The 18,398-nt window shown below is 38.5% G+C and overlaps 1 protein-coding gene across 2 annotated transcripts in view; it reads right to left on the minus strand.

Annotated features, from left to right (window-relative positions):
• Positions 1-2,548: 2,548 nt before the first annotated feature.
• The window catches only part of TRPM6 (transient receptor potential cation channel subfamily M member 6), a 109,379-nt gene continuing 93,529 nt past the window's right edge, over positions 2,549-18,398 (minus strand). For both annotated transcript variants that reach the window (XM_030004071.1, XM_041120984.1), the window contains 6 exons: positions 16,406-16,692; positions 16,074-16,156; positions 15,326-15,531; positions 13,326-13,377; positions 7,467-7,573; positions 2,549-6,546 (listed from right to left, as the gene is read on the minus strand). In XM_030004071.1, the coding sequence (XP_029859931.1) occupies positions 6,425-6,546; positions 7,467-7,573; positions 13,326-13,377; positions 15,326-15,531; positions 16,074-16,156; positions 16,406-16,692 (857 nt within the window). In that variant the 3' untranslated portion in view covers positions 2,549-6,424. The remainder of the gene's footprint in view (positions 6,547-7,466; positions 7,574-13,325; positions 13,378-15,325; positions 15,532-16,073; positions 16,157-16,405; positions 16,693-18,398) is intronic.

An 18,398-nucleotide genomic window follows, 5' to 3' on the forward strand; every position in this document is an offset into this window, starting at 1 on the left:
CTGGAGGTCCATAGCTACTCAGGAAGGTCATCTGAGGTCAACCCAAGGGCTAAATAATTGCCATAAGGTCATCTGAGCTCAACCTGAGGGCCAATTAACCTGTCTGGGGTGGTGTCATCTGACATCATCATGAGACCCAGGTATACACAAGGTGTTTTTTGAGGTCAACTAGGCTCTTGTTTGGGGCCCAGGATCATCTGAGGTCAACTTGACATCCAATTACCTCCACAGGGGTGCTTTAAGGTCAACACTGTTCTCATTTGGAGGAGGGGCAATCATTTAAGGTCAGCTTGAGATCTAATTAAGCAGCCAGAGTTCATCTGAGGTCAACCAGAGAGCCTGTTAGGGTTCATGTGAGGTCAGTGTAGCATTTGTTCAGTGCCCAGAGGTCATTTAAGGTAAACCTGAGATCCAATTAATTGCTTGGTTTGTCATTTGAGGTCAACCTGGCCCTCATTTGATGCCAAGGGGTCATTAGAGGTCAATCACAGTCCTTGTTTCCTGTCTGAGGTCATCTGAGTTCAAGCTGAGATGGAACTCTCACTGCAGGGTCATCTGAGGTCAACCCTCATGGTTGTGGCACAGGTCAGTTCAGGTAAACATGAGTTCTAATTACTTATGGGGGTCACTTGAGGTCCAATTGGCGCTTGTTTGAGCCCCAGAGCTCATCTAAGGTCAACATGTTAGCAAATTAGCTAAAAGGAGTATCCTGAGCACACGATATTCAATGATCTGCTTGGGATCATATGAGGTCAACGCTGCTCTCATCTGATGTCTGGGGTCATTGAAGGTCAGCTTTACACCCAATAAATTACCCACGGTCACCCTGGCCCTTGTTTTCATTCCACAAGTTATTTGAAGTCAAATTCAGAACCAATTATACCTAATTTGATACATACAAGATATCTGAGATCCATTTTAGGCCTCTTCACTATTTTGTGGCCATATTCTGCCTCCATACTCAGCTAATGTTCTTCACAGGCCAACCCCAGCCCTTTTGTGCTTCTCAGAGGTTGAGAGTGGTCACAGTCAGTAATTCTTCTATGCCTTATGGCTATTTAATCTCAGCTACAGGCCTAATTCCAGGGGGTTGCCACAAGAGTTCAAATCTTTCCCTAGGTGGATAGAGGCTGGGATAATCTGTGGTCATCTTCTACTTTCATTTTGTCCAAGAATCAGTTGAGCTCAGTCAGAACCAACACTTTCACTTTGCTGCAGGTTCAGGTGAGGTCAGCTCCGGGTTTGATCTGGGGCAACCTATACAGCTTGAGTTTAATCTCAGCATTTACGTTCTGCTTACTGGTCATCTCAGCTGAAATCCATTCACTGTATTGTGGAAGATAGTTATACAAGGCTAGCTACTAACTCAAGCTGCTCCACAGAGGTTATCTGAAATTGAATATTCTCATTTCCTGGGTAGGATCTTATGGTCTGACCAAATTTCACGCTCCAGTGTATTGTGAGGTTAAAGCTCAGTGTTGATTTAATGGAGTAGTTTGTCCTAGTTCATGTGACATGACAGTTTGCTGCTCAGACATTTTCAGAGGTCAGGTAATTCTTCAAATTTCATAGCAGGGGTCAACTGAGGAGAAGCATCTCTTTTTTCGTTATCAGGTGAGACACTTTTCTGTTGAAACCAGGCCACCTGGGATGCATGGTACACACAAATGCTCTATGTTTTAGTAGAGCCTGCCTCACGCTACAGACCACAGAAACAAGACAACGTTGGCAGTATCTCCACGGGAGGAGAGTTCAGTCAGGAAAAACAGCAGGCAAAAGGCTCAGAAGTCAGAGACTGCTCTCTGTGTCTCAACCTCCCCTCCTCTTCCTCCTCCTCCTCCTCTTTCATCTCCTCTTCCATGCCACGGGTATGTTAGACTGCCTGCACAGTGTCAAAACCCAAATCATATTTGTTCAATGACAACCTGAAAAATTGAAGGTTTTAGCCATCTACCTAAATCCCTGACACAAAGAACACAGCCAGACTTTCTTTAGGCAACAAAGTCACTGCTTTTCTGCAGGACCTTTCTGATTTTTCTTCTTTAATCTTCAGCACTTTATCACAACTGAACATCAACATCTAAACGGACCCAGGTTATTTTAAAGCACTAGTTTATTTGCACTGTCCCTGCAAACAGAACTAATGGCAGGCAGGCAAATGAACAGAGCATTGCAGCTGTTTACACACTCTTCAATATCAAAGAGGAAAATAGCTTTTGTTTGGTTTTAGTTTGAAATTTTTCTTCCCCAGCAATAGTTACCATAAATTAGAGGATCAAACTGTCTTCCAGAATAATTCAGGATATGACAAATACAGTAAAGAAAAGCTGAAAAGCAGTAACAGATCTTGCAAAAGGTCTAGCAACAAGGAAAGGTCTGACAACTCTGATGTGATCACAGGTGATGTGAAGGCCTGAGTCACTCCAGACATGCTTTTCTTTATTTCTGGGATCACTTTTTCAAGCAAAAAGTGACCGGCATCAACATCCTAAGAATGGAGAACCGATATAAAAATAGCTGATATAAAATAACACATCTGACAAAGAAGTCAATGGAATGCCATTCATTTACATCAGCTCCTTGTTTACACTAGTGGCTGTCCAGGCTTTTTACATCACAGATCTAGAATTAGAGTAAAAAATAAGATTGTCATATTAAAGTGATGACATTTATTTTTCTTAAATCTGCAACAGTGATTTGGTTTACTAACTACCAAGTTTTCTGAGAATCGAGCATACATCTCAACTAAAAAAAATCCAGAGTTTATTGAACATCTAATAAATTATGATCTAATAAGTAAATAAAACATCTTATAAAGTATCTACTTGCTGCTTCTGTAAAAAGAAATTTTTACTTATGGGACAGGTGTAGAAATATTCTTGCTGCAAGCATATTGACTACAAGAATAGAAACTAATACTACTACACCATTAAAACAAAATGAGACCTGGAAACCACATGACAAATATAGAATTAATACCTGTTTATTACCTTGAGATTAAAAATAAAAATAACTGCATTATTTTCTGTACGTTACTTTCACCTGTTTCCCTTAGTGTTTGGAAACATATTCTTTCATTCTACACCCATCAAGAACAGAAACATTTTGAAAATGTATTTTTATTCTTTTGAAAGAGTATGAAATAGATTGACAAAACCACAACAAATACAAATCCATTTCTAGAAAATATAGACGTAATATCCCTTCTGTCTTTATTGCACTAACAATAAATGAATAACTCCGAATACACCACAACTATGAATAAAGGAAATGAAAAAAGCCTTCCTGAGAATGAGGTTGGCAATTTCTGAATATTTTTCATGTGTTTAAGCTACATCTCCAATGCAGCAGCTGCCAGAAATACATTTTGCTTTGAGTAATCCCAACTGAATTCCTAAGTAAGCTTCTTTTAAGCTCATATTAAAATGTGAGTTTAGAAATACTTTGGTTTCAAATTTTTTTTCAGAACTTTACTGCCTGGCTTATTTGAGCAAATTAAGCAGGACTATTTTCCTGAACCTACCAGAAGTATAAAATAAATTCCTGTATGTGCTTTTAAGCAAAAACATTGAAACTAATAATCAGAAAACCCTCTGGTTGGACACGCAAGATTTCCTCTTCCACACTAGTTGTCAAGCAGCTAGAGAAAGAAGCCTGTCCTGCATATCTCTCATTCCACATGCACCATGGTTTTAGTGTGGGGCTCATTGCTGTTCTCGTTAAAGGCTGCTGGGCTTTTTTCATGTTTTTTCAGTGGGCATGGACTTCAACCTGAGGTCAGTATTTAGACATCAAAAGACAATTTAAAGAATGTACAGAATTTGTAGTAAGAAAGACACCAATGACTCAAAAGAAATAAAAATAACTTTTTCAAATTATTTTCATTATAATTTATTACTAAACTATGACAAAGTTGGGGGGGGCAGGGAAGATCTTTAACCAAATACCCAGATTTATAGTTTAGTGAAATGTGAATCAGCCCTCCCCAAAAAATACAAAAAGAAAGGTGAGGCAAAAATAATTAACCTGCAGAATCACTGGAATTTTTCAACTTAGTGTCTCCATGCATGGAAAAATTAGTGCTAGGATGCAAGTATACAATGGAACAATTTCAAATGCCTCCTTTTCTTGTTTCATCACATTAATACTTCACACTGTGCAAAATTCAATATCAAACATGTTTATATCAACTATATTTTAACACAGGTTAGTGTCTTGCAAGGATCCCCAATCTGAGGGGAAAGTAGCATGTACCTTGATGGGTACTAACACGATGAAATAAGATAAATCTACAGTGAGCTATATACTGAAAGAATTCTCACAAGTATTGTTATGAATGCAGAAGCCACTCACTCTTGAAGGCTACAGGAGGGTTGTCAAGAAAAGATCATCTGAAGTATGACTTGTGCATGTCTTCAAAACTTGAAAAGAAACAAATGGTGCTCAGGCCCAGCCTGGTGTGGAGTTTATTTTTTGTGTCTAATGTATATGTGTTCAGAATTTATGGCAATGATTGAGGAAAACAACACTATCAGGGCAGGACTTCAATTGTCTCTGGCTTTGAAGACATATTGATGTGTCATTTAACTTAATTTAATTTAAAGGCATACTAACAGTTAGAGATCCTGTAGAGAAAGTTCTGTCTTTAATGTATATATGTATGCATGCAAGCACATATCTCCCTAAAGCCAAATTTTAAGATGATGATCACTGGAAGCAGAACTACTACCTTACCAGCAAAGGGATCAAAATCCACCACCATTCTGTAGACATGCAATTAAACAATTTCTTTCACAGACTTGCTAAGCCTTCTGATAAATTGAATTGTTTCAAAAAAAAGCCAAAGGGAAGTATAATTTTTGCAAAATAAGTAGTACAATCTAATAGGGATAAAGGTGGGGGGTTTTCACAAAAATAATCTTATAAAACTATTTTTAAAAAGATAAAAAGCAAGAAGAGTATCTTCAGGATGCTCTCAGGAACTGAAGACATCTTAGCTGAACACAGTGTAGGTATTACTTCAATGCCATCATCAATATCATAATCAATATAAAAATTGGGAACGCATAACTTCCAATTCCTATGTGTACATAGACATTTTCTAAATATACCAAATGAATGATAGATCATAACAAATAGCCCCTGTACACATTAAAATTTACTATCAGCTGTGGTGGAAATATGACTTTGTTTCTTATTCAAGTATAAAGTTTTCTGTTGACTTACATTTCAATATTAGGTATTCCTGCTCAATACAGAAGTACAAAGTTGCTCTAATGATAGATGTGATCTGTAAAACAACACTAGTTTTATTAGAGACATTTCTGCTGAGCACTTCATTTCAATCTTTATTCTACGAAAATCATATTGCATGTAACTGATTTTTGTGTTTTGTGAACTTCTACTGAAATAAGATTACATCAATAGAAACAGATGCAGATGCTGCAAAAGCATACATATAAATGCACCACTGTTAGACAAAAGTCCTACATACAGCCTGACACTATCAACAAGGAGTTAAATACAAATGGAACATATTATTCTCTGTGACTTCTAAAATCCTGGTTGCCAATTACAATTTTAAAACATTCTGAAGCTAAAATGTTATAAAGAAAGGCAGGTCCTGGTTAAAAGTTGAATCACGTTCAAGGTTATTCTTTATGTTTGTATTAGAGATCATAGATTTATCAAATTTCATCAACTCAAAATGAGAAAGGTCAATGATCCTTGTGGGTCCAATAATCTAACCCTTCATTGTTCAACTTATTCTTGGTATGTGAAAAAAAATCAGGGTGAAACTCCCACAAAATTTTTCAGTCTACCTGCTGTATCAGTGACTATTGTTTAAACCACTGATTCATTACTCATACATTCTTGGTTTGTCTCTGCATCAAAATCAACAATAAAGAGAAAGCAGTATTTCTGCAGTTTCCGGGAGAGCCTCCTATGCCAAGGGAAAAGTGAGCATGGGGCTGAGTGGTCTCTGCTTCTGAAAATGAATGATTTGCATGTGTGTATACATTCAGTTATTTACTAAAAAGAGCAGAGAGAGAAACATCAAATAACTCCCCCTAGGAAATATGCTTGTCACGGTCATTCTCCTAAGAAAGCACAGTTTGGAACCATAATACACTTTTTTTTTAATTTTTACAAAAAAAAAAGGCACTGATGGGACAGTTCATCCAGCTAAGGGGTGACCAGCTCCTGGCAATTCACTGAACTGTACGAGAAAAACCAGCACAAGAGCACTGAAGGGGAGTAAACAAAGATAATTTTTTTTATTCCTTGCCTATAGGGTCTGTCAAGGGCTGACAGATGCTGCACTCAGACACCTGCATTTGTTACTTTTGGACTGACCCATGGCAGTGATAAGGGGCAGGTTTTTCAGCACGCAAACACATGGGCTCTGTTCACAGCCACTGCTTCACAGCCGCGTGTCATACTCTGAAGGCTCATCTGCATCGTCAGCTCCTCTGGTGCTTATCTCCATTTCTATTTCGAAGGCTGGACCGACCCTTTCCAGTGTGTAGTCACTTCTTCTCAAATCTATGGCAAGAAAATAAATTCAACAATGCAGCCAAGTAAATGTTTGAAAAGCATGTACACCCCAGGCAGTGTCCAACCCAGTGACTGGTGGCAGTCTGTTAGCGGTTTCCAGGAGGAAGAAAATCTGCAGCATACCAAATCATAGCCAGGGGGATGAGAGCCCTGGGGGGACCCAAAATGGTGTGAACTGATATGAATGAACCCTCCCTGATAGTATTCATTCAGCTGATTTTCCCCTCTATTATCTCTAGCTGCCACAGACACAAATAATCAAAACAGTAACACTGCAGTTTCTGTTTCAGAATCAAACAGCAGTTATTACTCCATGTAGGCACTGAAAGGAAGGAGCCTTCCCCCAGAAAAAAATAGGTGGGTGGAAATTCATCCAGAATAGCAATCTATTTTGGCTTTGAGTCTTTTAAATCTGCCCCACATCAAACAGAAGCACACTCTATCAAATCTAACATGAACAACAGGCAATCCAACTAAGCAGAAGTAAGGGCTGCAGTGTATAGGACCCTATCCCAGGGCCAGGAAACCTCCACTGAGTTTTTCCCCAGCTAATGCATTGTTAATTTTTAGATTGTTACTCTTTCTCATTCTAAAAATTATTGCTGATGTTATCTGTAGTGGCGACCCTGGAAAAATGAGCTACCGTTTTGCAAAGCAAGGAAACAATTTAGTTGGTAGAAGTTTTCCTGCTGAATGCTAACATCAGGTTGATAGGCTCCAACACTTAAACGGTTGCTGGGCAAAAGAGCAATATTCTTATATCTGCCTTTGCACAGACAGAGTGTGCCTGCTATAGTCTTTCAGCTCAATAGAATTTCGGTTCTTGTCTTTATAGCATACCTAGGCCTTTACTTCCTTGAACTTAAAAAGTTATACAAAGATTAAAAATTAATCTTTACTTTGCATACCAGGAAGTTTCAGCCTCCTGCAGCAAGAGTTACAACGATGCTTTGTGATGAAGTTTCTTATTGCACCTTCTCCTAGGTTTGCTGGTCCGAATACCATCTTTCCAGATCTAGAAGAAATATTATTAAATAATCAATGAACTCAAAATAAACCAATTGCAGGGGAGGGAGATCACAATGTTTTCCAATTTTTAATCAGAGATAAGTTAGCCCTTCACATAAAGACAATCAAAGCTTAGTGTACATCACAAGTTTCTTAGCTCTGGGACAAGAAAATTGCCAATCCTGGTAAAGTATTAGCCTACATATACCCCACACTATTTTTCCTTCCTGCTGCATCTCAGAGATGCTCTAAAGGGAGACAGGACAGACCCAGCAGTTCCCACTAAAATGCTCAAAGGAAATTTGGGCACAGTGACATTTAGACAACATACGCCAGAATCTGGGTGGCTCTGGTGCAGCCACTGGTCATTCTCATCAAGCAAATGATTTGCTTCTGGTTTTATTGGTATGTACCTGGAACAAACCAGAGCTAGCAAGGACTTACTTCTACCTTATTTAAGAATAGAGAGCCAAAAGCAAGCAGAGCTCTAGTCACATCAATATGCAGCACAGAAAAAAACCCCACAGTATACTGTTGACAAGCAAGAGTTTAAAATGTATTGGCTTCTTCCTATGCTCATTTCCATGTGTCTGCACTCTGGCCAATTCAGCAACATTACTAGGTGATCCATTTGTGGAAGTGTATTGCACGCTCTGAGTGAAGCTGACACAATTACAAACAGAAGCAAGCTATATCCACACATGTATTAGAAGTACCACATAATTATAACAGATTATTAATGTAGTCTGAAAGATCAGTGTTCATTAATTTTAATATTGCTCCACCATTATTCTCAAGAATTTAATTGACATTCTAGACATCATGGAACACAGCACACAAGAAACACTTCCAAAGAAACTTTATGAATGCTAGTATTTTATTTTAATGATATGCAGAGTGGAAACAACATATTTTAGAATCTGAAATCAATTACAGTTCTGAGAAGCTATAGAAGAAGATTTCAACTCTCTCAAATCTATCCATAATCCACACGAACAAAATATATTCTCTCTAAAGAAAGCAGTTTTCAAATATGACACTCTCCCTTTTCACACAGAAGAAAAGCAATGATTAGCCAAAACTACTATAGAAAGCTTAGTATCTCTCTAATTTCTGGCAGACACTAAAGACTATCTGTCTCCTGGATCATCTGAAGGACTTGTCTAATCAGCCTTTACTGCAGATTAATACATCAGTCAAGGCAAGACATGAAATATTATTTAAGTGCCATACATACACTTTAAACAACATGATGCTATATAGCCATTTCTATGCCTTAGTATAATGAAGTAAGATTACATATGAAGTAATCTTTCCTCTCTAGACAGCAAAGGTTCAAGAGGAATACTGCATTTAAATATGGAAAACTGCTTCAAGAAATATGGGGCTAAACTGGGAAAATATCAAGAATGACCAGCAGTCTATATATCATGACATATATGAAAAGATTAGGGGGTAGCCTAAAAAGAAAAAAAAGAAATTGAAGGAGAAAATGATGACTGTCTTTGAGCTTGTTGAAATTTTTTTCTCTATGTCAACAGCAGAGAGGACCAGAAATAAATGTTTCAAGAAGGAAATCAGGAAAAATCTTTTGGACAGTAATGATAGCAAACTATTGAAAACAGATGCTCTGGGAAGTTTTTAAGGTCATCCTTGGAAGACCTTAAGATTTGTCTGCACAAGACATGTAAAGCCAGGAATAACCTGGTGCAGAACAAGAACCAGCTGAACTCTTCAGGTCCCTTCTAACCCTACAAATGTTTTATAAACAAGGTCACTCTCCTGGTCATTCAAGGTCTGATTTTGTTTCCAAGGGGACCAAAATACAGAGCCCAGCTTTCCTATTTCCGAAGAAGGTGCATTAATGTGAGCTAATGGGCTTTAAAAAGCAAAACATGTTTCTCCTTTTGTTCAGAACCTTACCTAATAGTTATGCTCCATAAAAGCCTACCAGATTGTATCAGACTGGTCCTGGCTGGCAGGCAGTTAACACAGACTGTGCTGATGCAGAGTGCTTCTTAATAGTCCAGAGCTACAAATGCTCAAAGCAGACAGTAAGACATTTACAGGGCTTTACTGATGGAAGGTAAAGGACTGTGGGGGGCTTCCTGGCAAGTAGCACCTTCCCAGGGAGGTACCCAAGTCACTTATTCACTATGTTTTTGTAGATTTAGTTTCCAGTCCACCTGTTTCTGCTGTGCAGGTTTCTACAGTGGAGGTTCAGTTCATGCAGATGTTTTGTCTACTGGCAGCAATTCAGCTGTAAATTGTTTGGCTGGAAGTGCACAGCTTGGTAAAATTCAATAGATCTGTTCTTCAAAACACATGCTAATGAGTAGCTTCAGAGAACACAGTCTCCACTCTCTAAAACCTTCAGCCAATCACTGTCTGCTTGAGAGCTTTCAAAAGGGAGAGTAAGAGACCTAGCACCTCTGACTCCTCCTTTTCAAGTTTGTATTGAGATTTTTGATTGCCAGCACCCTTTTTCTCACCTCTCTCAGCAGGCCCAATGCATCAGTTCCTTCCAATTTGAGATTCAGCCCACTATTTTCCTCATCTCTGAATCTGCTCTACAGACACGCTGCACCTAAAGTCTGTGAAAGCTTTACCCATGTGGACTTTCTTGTGGATTGGGCAAGTAGTACATGCTAAAAAGAGCATCCAGAGTACTGCTTATGAGACAACTCTTCCCAACGTTTAGGCAGTACAGGAATCTGCAGGGACTGCTCTGTGTCACGACCTTACTGCTGTGCCTTGATTACTTCTGCTTTTAAAGGAAATGTTTTTATGAACATTATACTGTTGTGGTTTAACCCCAGCCAGCAACTAAGCACCACTCAGCTGCTCACTCACTCCCCGCCCCCCCCCCCCGCCCAGTGGGATGGGGGAGAAAATCAGTAAAAGAAGTAAAACTCATGGGTTGAGATAAGAATGGTTTACTAGAACAGAAAAGAAGAAACCAATAATGATAATGATAACACTAATAAAATAACAACAGCAATGATAAAAGGATTGAAATGTACAAGTGATGTGCAGTGCAATTGCTTACCACCTGCCGATCGACACCCAGTTAGTCCCCGAGCCGTGATTCCCCCCGCCCCCACTCCACCCAGTTTATACACTAGTGTGACGTCATATGGTATGGAATACCCCTTTGGCCAGTTTGGGTCAGCTGCCCTGGCAGTGTCCCGTGCCAACTTCTTGTGCCCCTCCAGCTTTCTCACTGGCTGGGCATGAGAAGCTGAAAAATCCTTGACATTAGGCTAAACACTACTAGCAACAACTGAAAACATCAGTGTTACCAACATTCTTCACATACTGAACTCAAAACATAGCACCCTACCAGCTACTAGGAAGACAATTAACTCTATCCCAGCTGAAACCAGGACATATACCCACATCATTTTATCACTTCATACACCCTATGCAGTGCACATTGCGAGATATTCAATTGATGTTAAATGTCCATAAACTTACACCAATTTACATCATCTCAGGATCTGTCTGAGATGTCACAGTACCAGGCATACTTTCCAAACAGATCTGTTATTTTTGTCTTGGTACTGTATCTAAAACCAAGACACAATGCACTATCACAGAGCTAGAGGTCACATTTTGCCATTACAAAGTCCATTTCAAGACAGCATGCAGGATGCATGAAAGAAAAGACTCATTACAAGATATTGACATGAGCCACTAAATCAATGGAATTAAAGAAGCAAAACATAAATAATTTAACTATAAGGAGTGCTAAAATTTGAATCAGCCCCGTCAGTCAGATGCCATCTATTGTCTCCCAGGCTTCTAAGAGAAAATGAGCTCAAAGCAACTTTTAAGGCAGTGCACAGGTTTTGATTATTTATCTTATTGATTAAGTATCTTACTTACAAATGAAAACTTAAAACAGATCTTGCTCCTGCCAGAAAAGTTTCTCTTGTGACCAAATGAAGGTTAGAGCAAAGAAGGTTGGAGCAAAGACAGTACTTTTACATAGTTATTATTATTACTAATTTAGAAAGTGTTTCTTGGAACTGGATATCTGCTAGCTGCTTACAGAATCCATTCACAGTTTCACTGCCTTATTCCTTTAGACCCCTGAATCAAAACAATATAGTTTCACAACTTGCTATTCTGAAGATTTCCCTGAACATAAGAAAATCAAGCTGGTTTTGATTAATTAATCAACACTTGCTCTTTAACGAGGATTTGACTGTTTTGCAGATGATAAAAAAAAAAACCAACAAAAAGTTCTGAAAATAAGATCTGTGTGATCAAATTTTAGTACACATGACAAAATTATTTTATAACAAAAATAATCCAGAAGGACACTAATAAACATAATGTAGATAAATATTACTCCTATTTTAAAGAGGATAAGCCAAGTTGCCATGTGAAGTACTGTGGTCAATGACTGGCCACAGTCTTCAGTAATAACTATTACAGTTTATGCTACCACTGATATAAAAAATCCACTTGAACAGTAGAAAACCAGTATCTGTAATAATACCTTAAAAATGTTTGCTAAAATCTAGTGAACTACTACATGATTTGACCTCTCTGCCTCTCTATCCTAAGCTACCCTTGTGCTTCTGTCACAGTCCTATGACCTACTTAGGGCAAAGGTTTGTCACTGTGAGGTGCTCAGCATAATTTTGATGTTGTTTCCAAAATAAATATTATATGGCCAATACACCTACATTCATATTTAAACAATCATGCAACATTAATACAGTCATTTATTACTAATCTTAATAATGAAATATTAATAAAAGTCCCACAACTAAGACCCTGCTTGTTCTGAGTTCTAGGCGAGTCATCTGATATTTCTATAGTTAACTGCCCTTTGTAATTAAATCAGACTATTCATACTTATATCTTCCTTCTTTTCAAACATGAGACACCCCTTCCATCAGATGACATGAGCTGAGCAAGTGGGAGCCAACCTGAGCACAAGACAGTGGAGGTGCAGGGATGCCAGGCCACAGCTGGAAAGATGTGTGGGTTTAGGAAGACTCCCCAGAGAAGAGGACCCTGCAGGGCAGCAACCATCAACACCACTGCTTCTCCTCTCCCTACAGCAAATACCACCGAGCAGCAAGGTCACAGGATGGGAGAATGGCTGTGGCTCTGATTCTGAAATTTGACGCATGAAGGCAGACTGCTAATTCTATGTAGTGTCTTTAGTTTTTGTAACTTTCCACACATGATTCACCATCTCCGTGTCATGGATCTGAGACTGTAAGGTGCAGCATGCTTAAATGCAACACTAGGACCTATTGGAAAGATCAGAGATCCAGAGGCCCTCTCCTCATCCTCTTAAGCTATTGTGGCCCCATATACTCCATGAAACAGTGCCCCACCACATAAGGGAAACCGGACTTACACATTTAAGTACTGATGACCTCCATCGGTACAAATTTGTGAAGAGACTTACAGGGTCTTCTGTCTCCAATTCCTGCTCTCCCTGCATAGCCCTGGAAAACTCCTGTGCTCCCAGCACAGCCACACAGACTCCCCACCTTTCATACACCTCTCACCACATGTTGGGAGCTGGAACACTTACAACCCCCCAAACCCACAGTCCTCCAAAGAACAGGTGAGAATGTAGTTTTTCCATTGCCATCATACCTTCATTTAACCCAGAACACCATGGGAAAAATAATTAAATCTCTCACACAAAACATAAAAAACACCCTAAATATACAGACTGTTGGCAGAACATCTGAAGTGAATGACAATTTTATCAGAAATAAACCTACTTTTTGTCTTCAGGTTTAATCACAGATGGATCTGTAAGGTTTTCCCCAACACCTACAACAAAATCAACAGTGTGTGTTACAAAGGAAGGTAGTCATGATTTCATAATCTGGCACTTAACAAAAATGTAATTATCCATTTTCTTTGTAGATCATAAAGTGTCATAGTTAAAATGTGAGTTAAAAAGAAAATTCTATGAGTGTAAAAATCTGTTAAGTATTGGCAAACATATAGAGCTCTTATTACAGTCCTGACTGCAGCTGCTTTGAGGTTTATTTATATGTAGATGGAAGGTTTACACAAATGCACTAAATATTATGCTGAAGCTCAACTAACTAAGCAAAATGTGACCAACTGTAAGACTGCTATTTAAGTTGGAGTAAAGGTATTAATCAGATGTGGATCTTACTGATATCAATAGATCTACTCTCAGATACAGATTCCCTTCAAGGTAACAAACACAACAAGCCACAACTTTGCAATTTGCAAATGCTTGTGTCTGTTATCTCTTTTTTCTTCTGAATGGCCATGGAAGTGTATTAAATAAATAATCTCATTATGATACCTGAATGGTGACACCTATGTTGCAGTTTTCCCCAAACTGATGACGTACTACCATTTTACCAAAATGTTCTTTTCTTATATCTGAGGAAATCATTATGCTTTTACACTAATGAAAAAAGTCTATGATCATATGATACGCAATTATCTTTATTTCAATAGGCCACTGATGGTACGTTTATACTCTGCAATGAAAACCAGTAAAGATTATGGAAATAGCATATTGTGACTGAAATACCCCCAAATTGTAACACTCTTCAATAAGGGTCATTTCAGTTGATGTAAATTAGACAAAATGTGGTGTATATGTATGTGGAGATGGCCCTGGTATTACATAGTAAATTGTGATATAGATTAATTCTATTAGAACTCCAAGGGGAACAGCCCTTGCACTTTTCCTAAACTCCAGATTAGAGAACTACAGTATATACACAAGGCCAAAACCAGAGCAGATTTCAGTTTGTTTGAGATGGAAACTGAAGCTCCAGTCTTGATAAGATTTACATAGATGTTTAAATTCTCTGTGTTTGAGCCAACACAGTTGGTCTGGAACTGTCGAGATTTGTATAATAAACCCAAGCAAACTTCAGACAAATTCTAGTAGGCTATGGTGAGGAATACACACCTACTCTTTCTGTATTTTTTTTCATGTGCAGCTAAAACCAAATGAAGGCAAGGATGGAATTATAGGTTTATTTTGCATAATAAGCATGTCTTTTTGTAATTCACAGCTTCTGGATGCTGTAAAATGTAAATACATTAAGTCCCTGCCTACCCATACACATTTCCCTTGACAGAAATGACAAACAATAGTGTTTATACTGTTTGATGGGTGATGTTGATCTTCTGAACATTGTCAACTGTTTTATCTCTTTAAAATGTGCCATGTTCCCACTTACATATGTACAGCAAAGTGATCACATGCTCTTTGAAGGAGTCACCAGACTTTGTGAATAGCATTCAGGCTTGCAGCTTATGTAAACTGCTTACAGATTTATTAATATGAAAAATAAAAAAAATACAGATAGTAGTTTGCACTCTTCTGACAGATACAGACATACATTAAGTGTGCATATATACATGGGTACGCTTGAGTCTCTGTATTATTCATATATCTTAACAAAAATAAAAATACCTTAACTGTGGAGTGGTTTTTTGGAGATGGCTGAAATGTTCCTGCACAGTTTATCTACCTGCTCTTTTGCCCATTCAGTCTAGACGTATTTGAAATCCAATTATTTTCCCATTACACCTACCTTAATCTAGAGTGTTTCTGTGGATACCCATTTATCAGTGCCACACAACAGATATCCAAGAGTTTCTTGAGCTTTGACAGTATGTAAATGAGAACAGAATTTGACCCATTCCTTAGTATTAAATTCTCCTTTGAGACAATTGCTTATCATTGGGTTTCAAATAGTGATACCATGCTAGCAGTCACCTTGCAAATCCAGGACAAGGAGTTCCCCACGGGTGTACACGTAGGTCCAGTGAGAGAATGCCAGCATCAGTTCTTCCAGCAAGCTATTGGGTGTAATCTCATCTCCGTTGTTGTTGTTGTATTTCCGAAACTCACCAGTCATGTACTTCTCAATGGTCAGCCACTGGTTCGCTGAATGGCAGTAGATGAGGAAAACTTCCAAGAACCTGTAGATACAAATGCTGTCTATCAGGAGCTGGCAGGGTAATGAACATCCTCACAGTCAGCACATGGCATGATGCAAAACAAATATATCAAAAAGGAGGCCACGTCTTCCCTAGCTGGAGCATTTTGAACAGCAGGAGGTACCAAATGGTAGATAGCACAAAGGCTTTCTCAGTTTGGTAACTCTCAAAACAAAGCACATGACCAGAAAGCACAGTTTATGGACAAACAACATAACCTGATTTACACCAGCCCACTGTAAATAAGCTATATCAAATTGTCTTATGTTAATTGTATAAAAGGCAAGTCTTGCTTAAGTCTAAGGAACAGCGTTATGAAGAAGCTTATTTTGCCATCACATGTAGCTATTAAGACAAAGTGCAAAGCTCCCTACCTTTCCTCTTGAAAAGTTGATTAACTATCATTAGACTGTCTAAGCAGCAGCTATTTCAACCCGCTATGGAAAAGGAGGTTGCACTAGACCTGGGACACAGCTGAAAAGGGAAACCTTTGACACCTAATACTTGAAAGACAGTGATTTTACCTTGGAGTATAGGGAATAGTATGAGGCTTCACTTGATTGAAGGTATAGATTAACTTCTGGGCAGCCCTTTGCTGTTGGATCTCCTGAAGAAAATAATGTTATAAACATCACTTTCTTCTTCATGAGGAAAGGTGCCATGAATTATTCAAAACAAACACCTGACTGTATACTGTTTACAAATGGGAGATATACCTTCCTCAAAACCTTTTTCCTTTCCAAAAGATAACATCAGATTGCATGTCAACAACGCTGAAGACATTCACATGTAAGCAGTATAACACTTAAGGCACATCAGGCTAGACCAGTCAGTGTACCTTCAGCTCTGAACTCACCCTCAGGCAGAGATGTAACACTGTGCCATCATGAAAGATCTTTTGCCAAGTCTGAACCACCTCTGGCAGAAAAGACTTCACAATAAATACTTGTCCCAGCTTTAATACATCATTCTCAGACCAAGTACAAATGACCTTCATGGCCCTCCGCAGACCCCCATCCATCTCCTCCCGTGACAGGACTTGGATCATTGCAGCCATACCACGCTGGGACCAGGAAGACATGCTTTTATCAAGGTTCATAGGTGAACTTTCTTCTAGCCGATAAACCGTAACTTCCTCTCCAGCTTAAATAAAAGGAAGTTTTGTTAGCAGAAGCCACACATTGCAGAAACAGGAGAGAACTGCATTTTGATTTGGTGACTTAAAATAACATACCACTTTACACACCTTTGTAAGCCACACTTTAAAAGAGAGCTTTTTTGTCATTACTGTTCATCTGTGTGAAAACTTCACCAGCCTAAACTTATACGACTTACTACATACATTCTGCTTCAGATCTACTGTGATAACCTAAGTGCTCCAAATAGCTTATATTAAGCCTCCAAACAGAGATAAATTTAAGACCTCCTGGACACTTCCACACAAGCAAAGCTCATTGATTTATATAGACCAGCATATCAATCTCACTTGCCACAGTTTTTTAAGTACTTAAAGATGGTTGAACTTTAAAAGTACGTATTTTTCAAGGGTTACCATTCTATCTCCAGTGTATGAGCTTTAAACGCCCTGAGTGTGGCTCCCCCTGTTTATGCACTGATATAGAAGGGGAATTTTTAGTAAGATTGGTTTTAAGTTAATCAAGATCCATGGAACACTCACAGTATTTTCCTTGTAACTATGCTTAACAAACAAACAAACAAACAAAAAAAACCCCACCAAATAAACAAGGCAAACAAACACACACAGCTTGTAATAGTTATTGACTACAAAATTAAAGGGCTGCAGAGTGCCACCTTTAGACGCAAATAGCTGAGTTGTTTCAAAAGTGGTAACTTGGCTACAATGAGACAGGGAAATTAGATTGAAAAGGACATGACTCTCCTTGGAGAAAGGAATCCTAGGAGAACAAGCTAAAGCAGATTAACAGGAAGTTTACAGTTTTGGTGTTTTAAACTACGATTTGTCTTTTTCCTACAAATTCCAATGTTATTTGTACTGCACAAAATTTCAGATGTTCTGCTCCTGCTAATAACAGTTTTCTGAAAGCAGAACAAACCTGGTGAGCTTTAACTCGCTCACACTCTGTTTCCCTATGTAGTTGTAATAGAATTCCTCTCTTGCAGCGTAAGCAAGATGCCTTTCTGTTGCCATCATTTGTAAACTAACAGAAAAGTGGACTGATTTTTTAAACCTGGCTTTCCTTCTTGCAACTCACATTATTGCAATGTTAATTCATAAGAAATAGGTTTTCACTGGCAAGTGTGATGAGGTAACTACATCTGAAAATGACAAAGAATGGCATAAGGAAGGACAAACTGGATTCAGAGGAGTAGATTACGTCCCTGCTCCCAAGCCTACCTTCACAAGTTAGCACAAATGTAGATACTGTCAAACGCCACAATCTGCACACATTTTAATTTAAAATAAAGCAATGGAAAAGTCAGTGTCTTACATAGAAGACAGTCACTTGAATAAAGATACTATAACTAGACACATTTTTTAATGTTACATTAAATCTTCATTTTATTATCTTTTGACAATTTAATACCTAAAAAGGTGTCTCCTGGGAGCTTCAAAGATTAGAATGTTCAATATGCTTATAGCTATATTAATTATCTGCAGCAATCTGGCCCAAAGAAATCCTATGATGCTGCAAGTATCAGCAATTAGTTGCTGTGAGACAAAATATTCTGCCCATTGAAAAGAAGGCACCTAGATCTCATGTGTCTAGAGGCAGAGCTTCTGCTGCTGTAAGCCAATACTGCAGACTAATTTCACAACTCTTCCAAACAATTTATTTATTATTCTCTACCACTCTTCAGTTACAGCA

Source organism: Aquila chrysaetos, chromosome Z (genome assembly GCF_900496995.4).
Source record: "Aquila chrysaetos chrysaetos chromosome Z, bAquChr1.4, whole genome shotgun sequence".
Lineage (NCBI taxonomy): Eukaryota > Metazoa > Chordata > Aves > Accipitriformes > Accipitridae > Aquila > Aquila chrysaetos.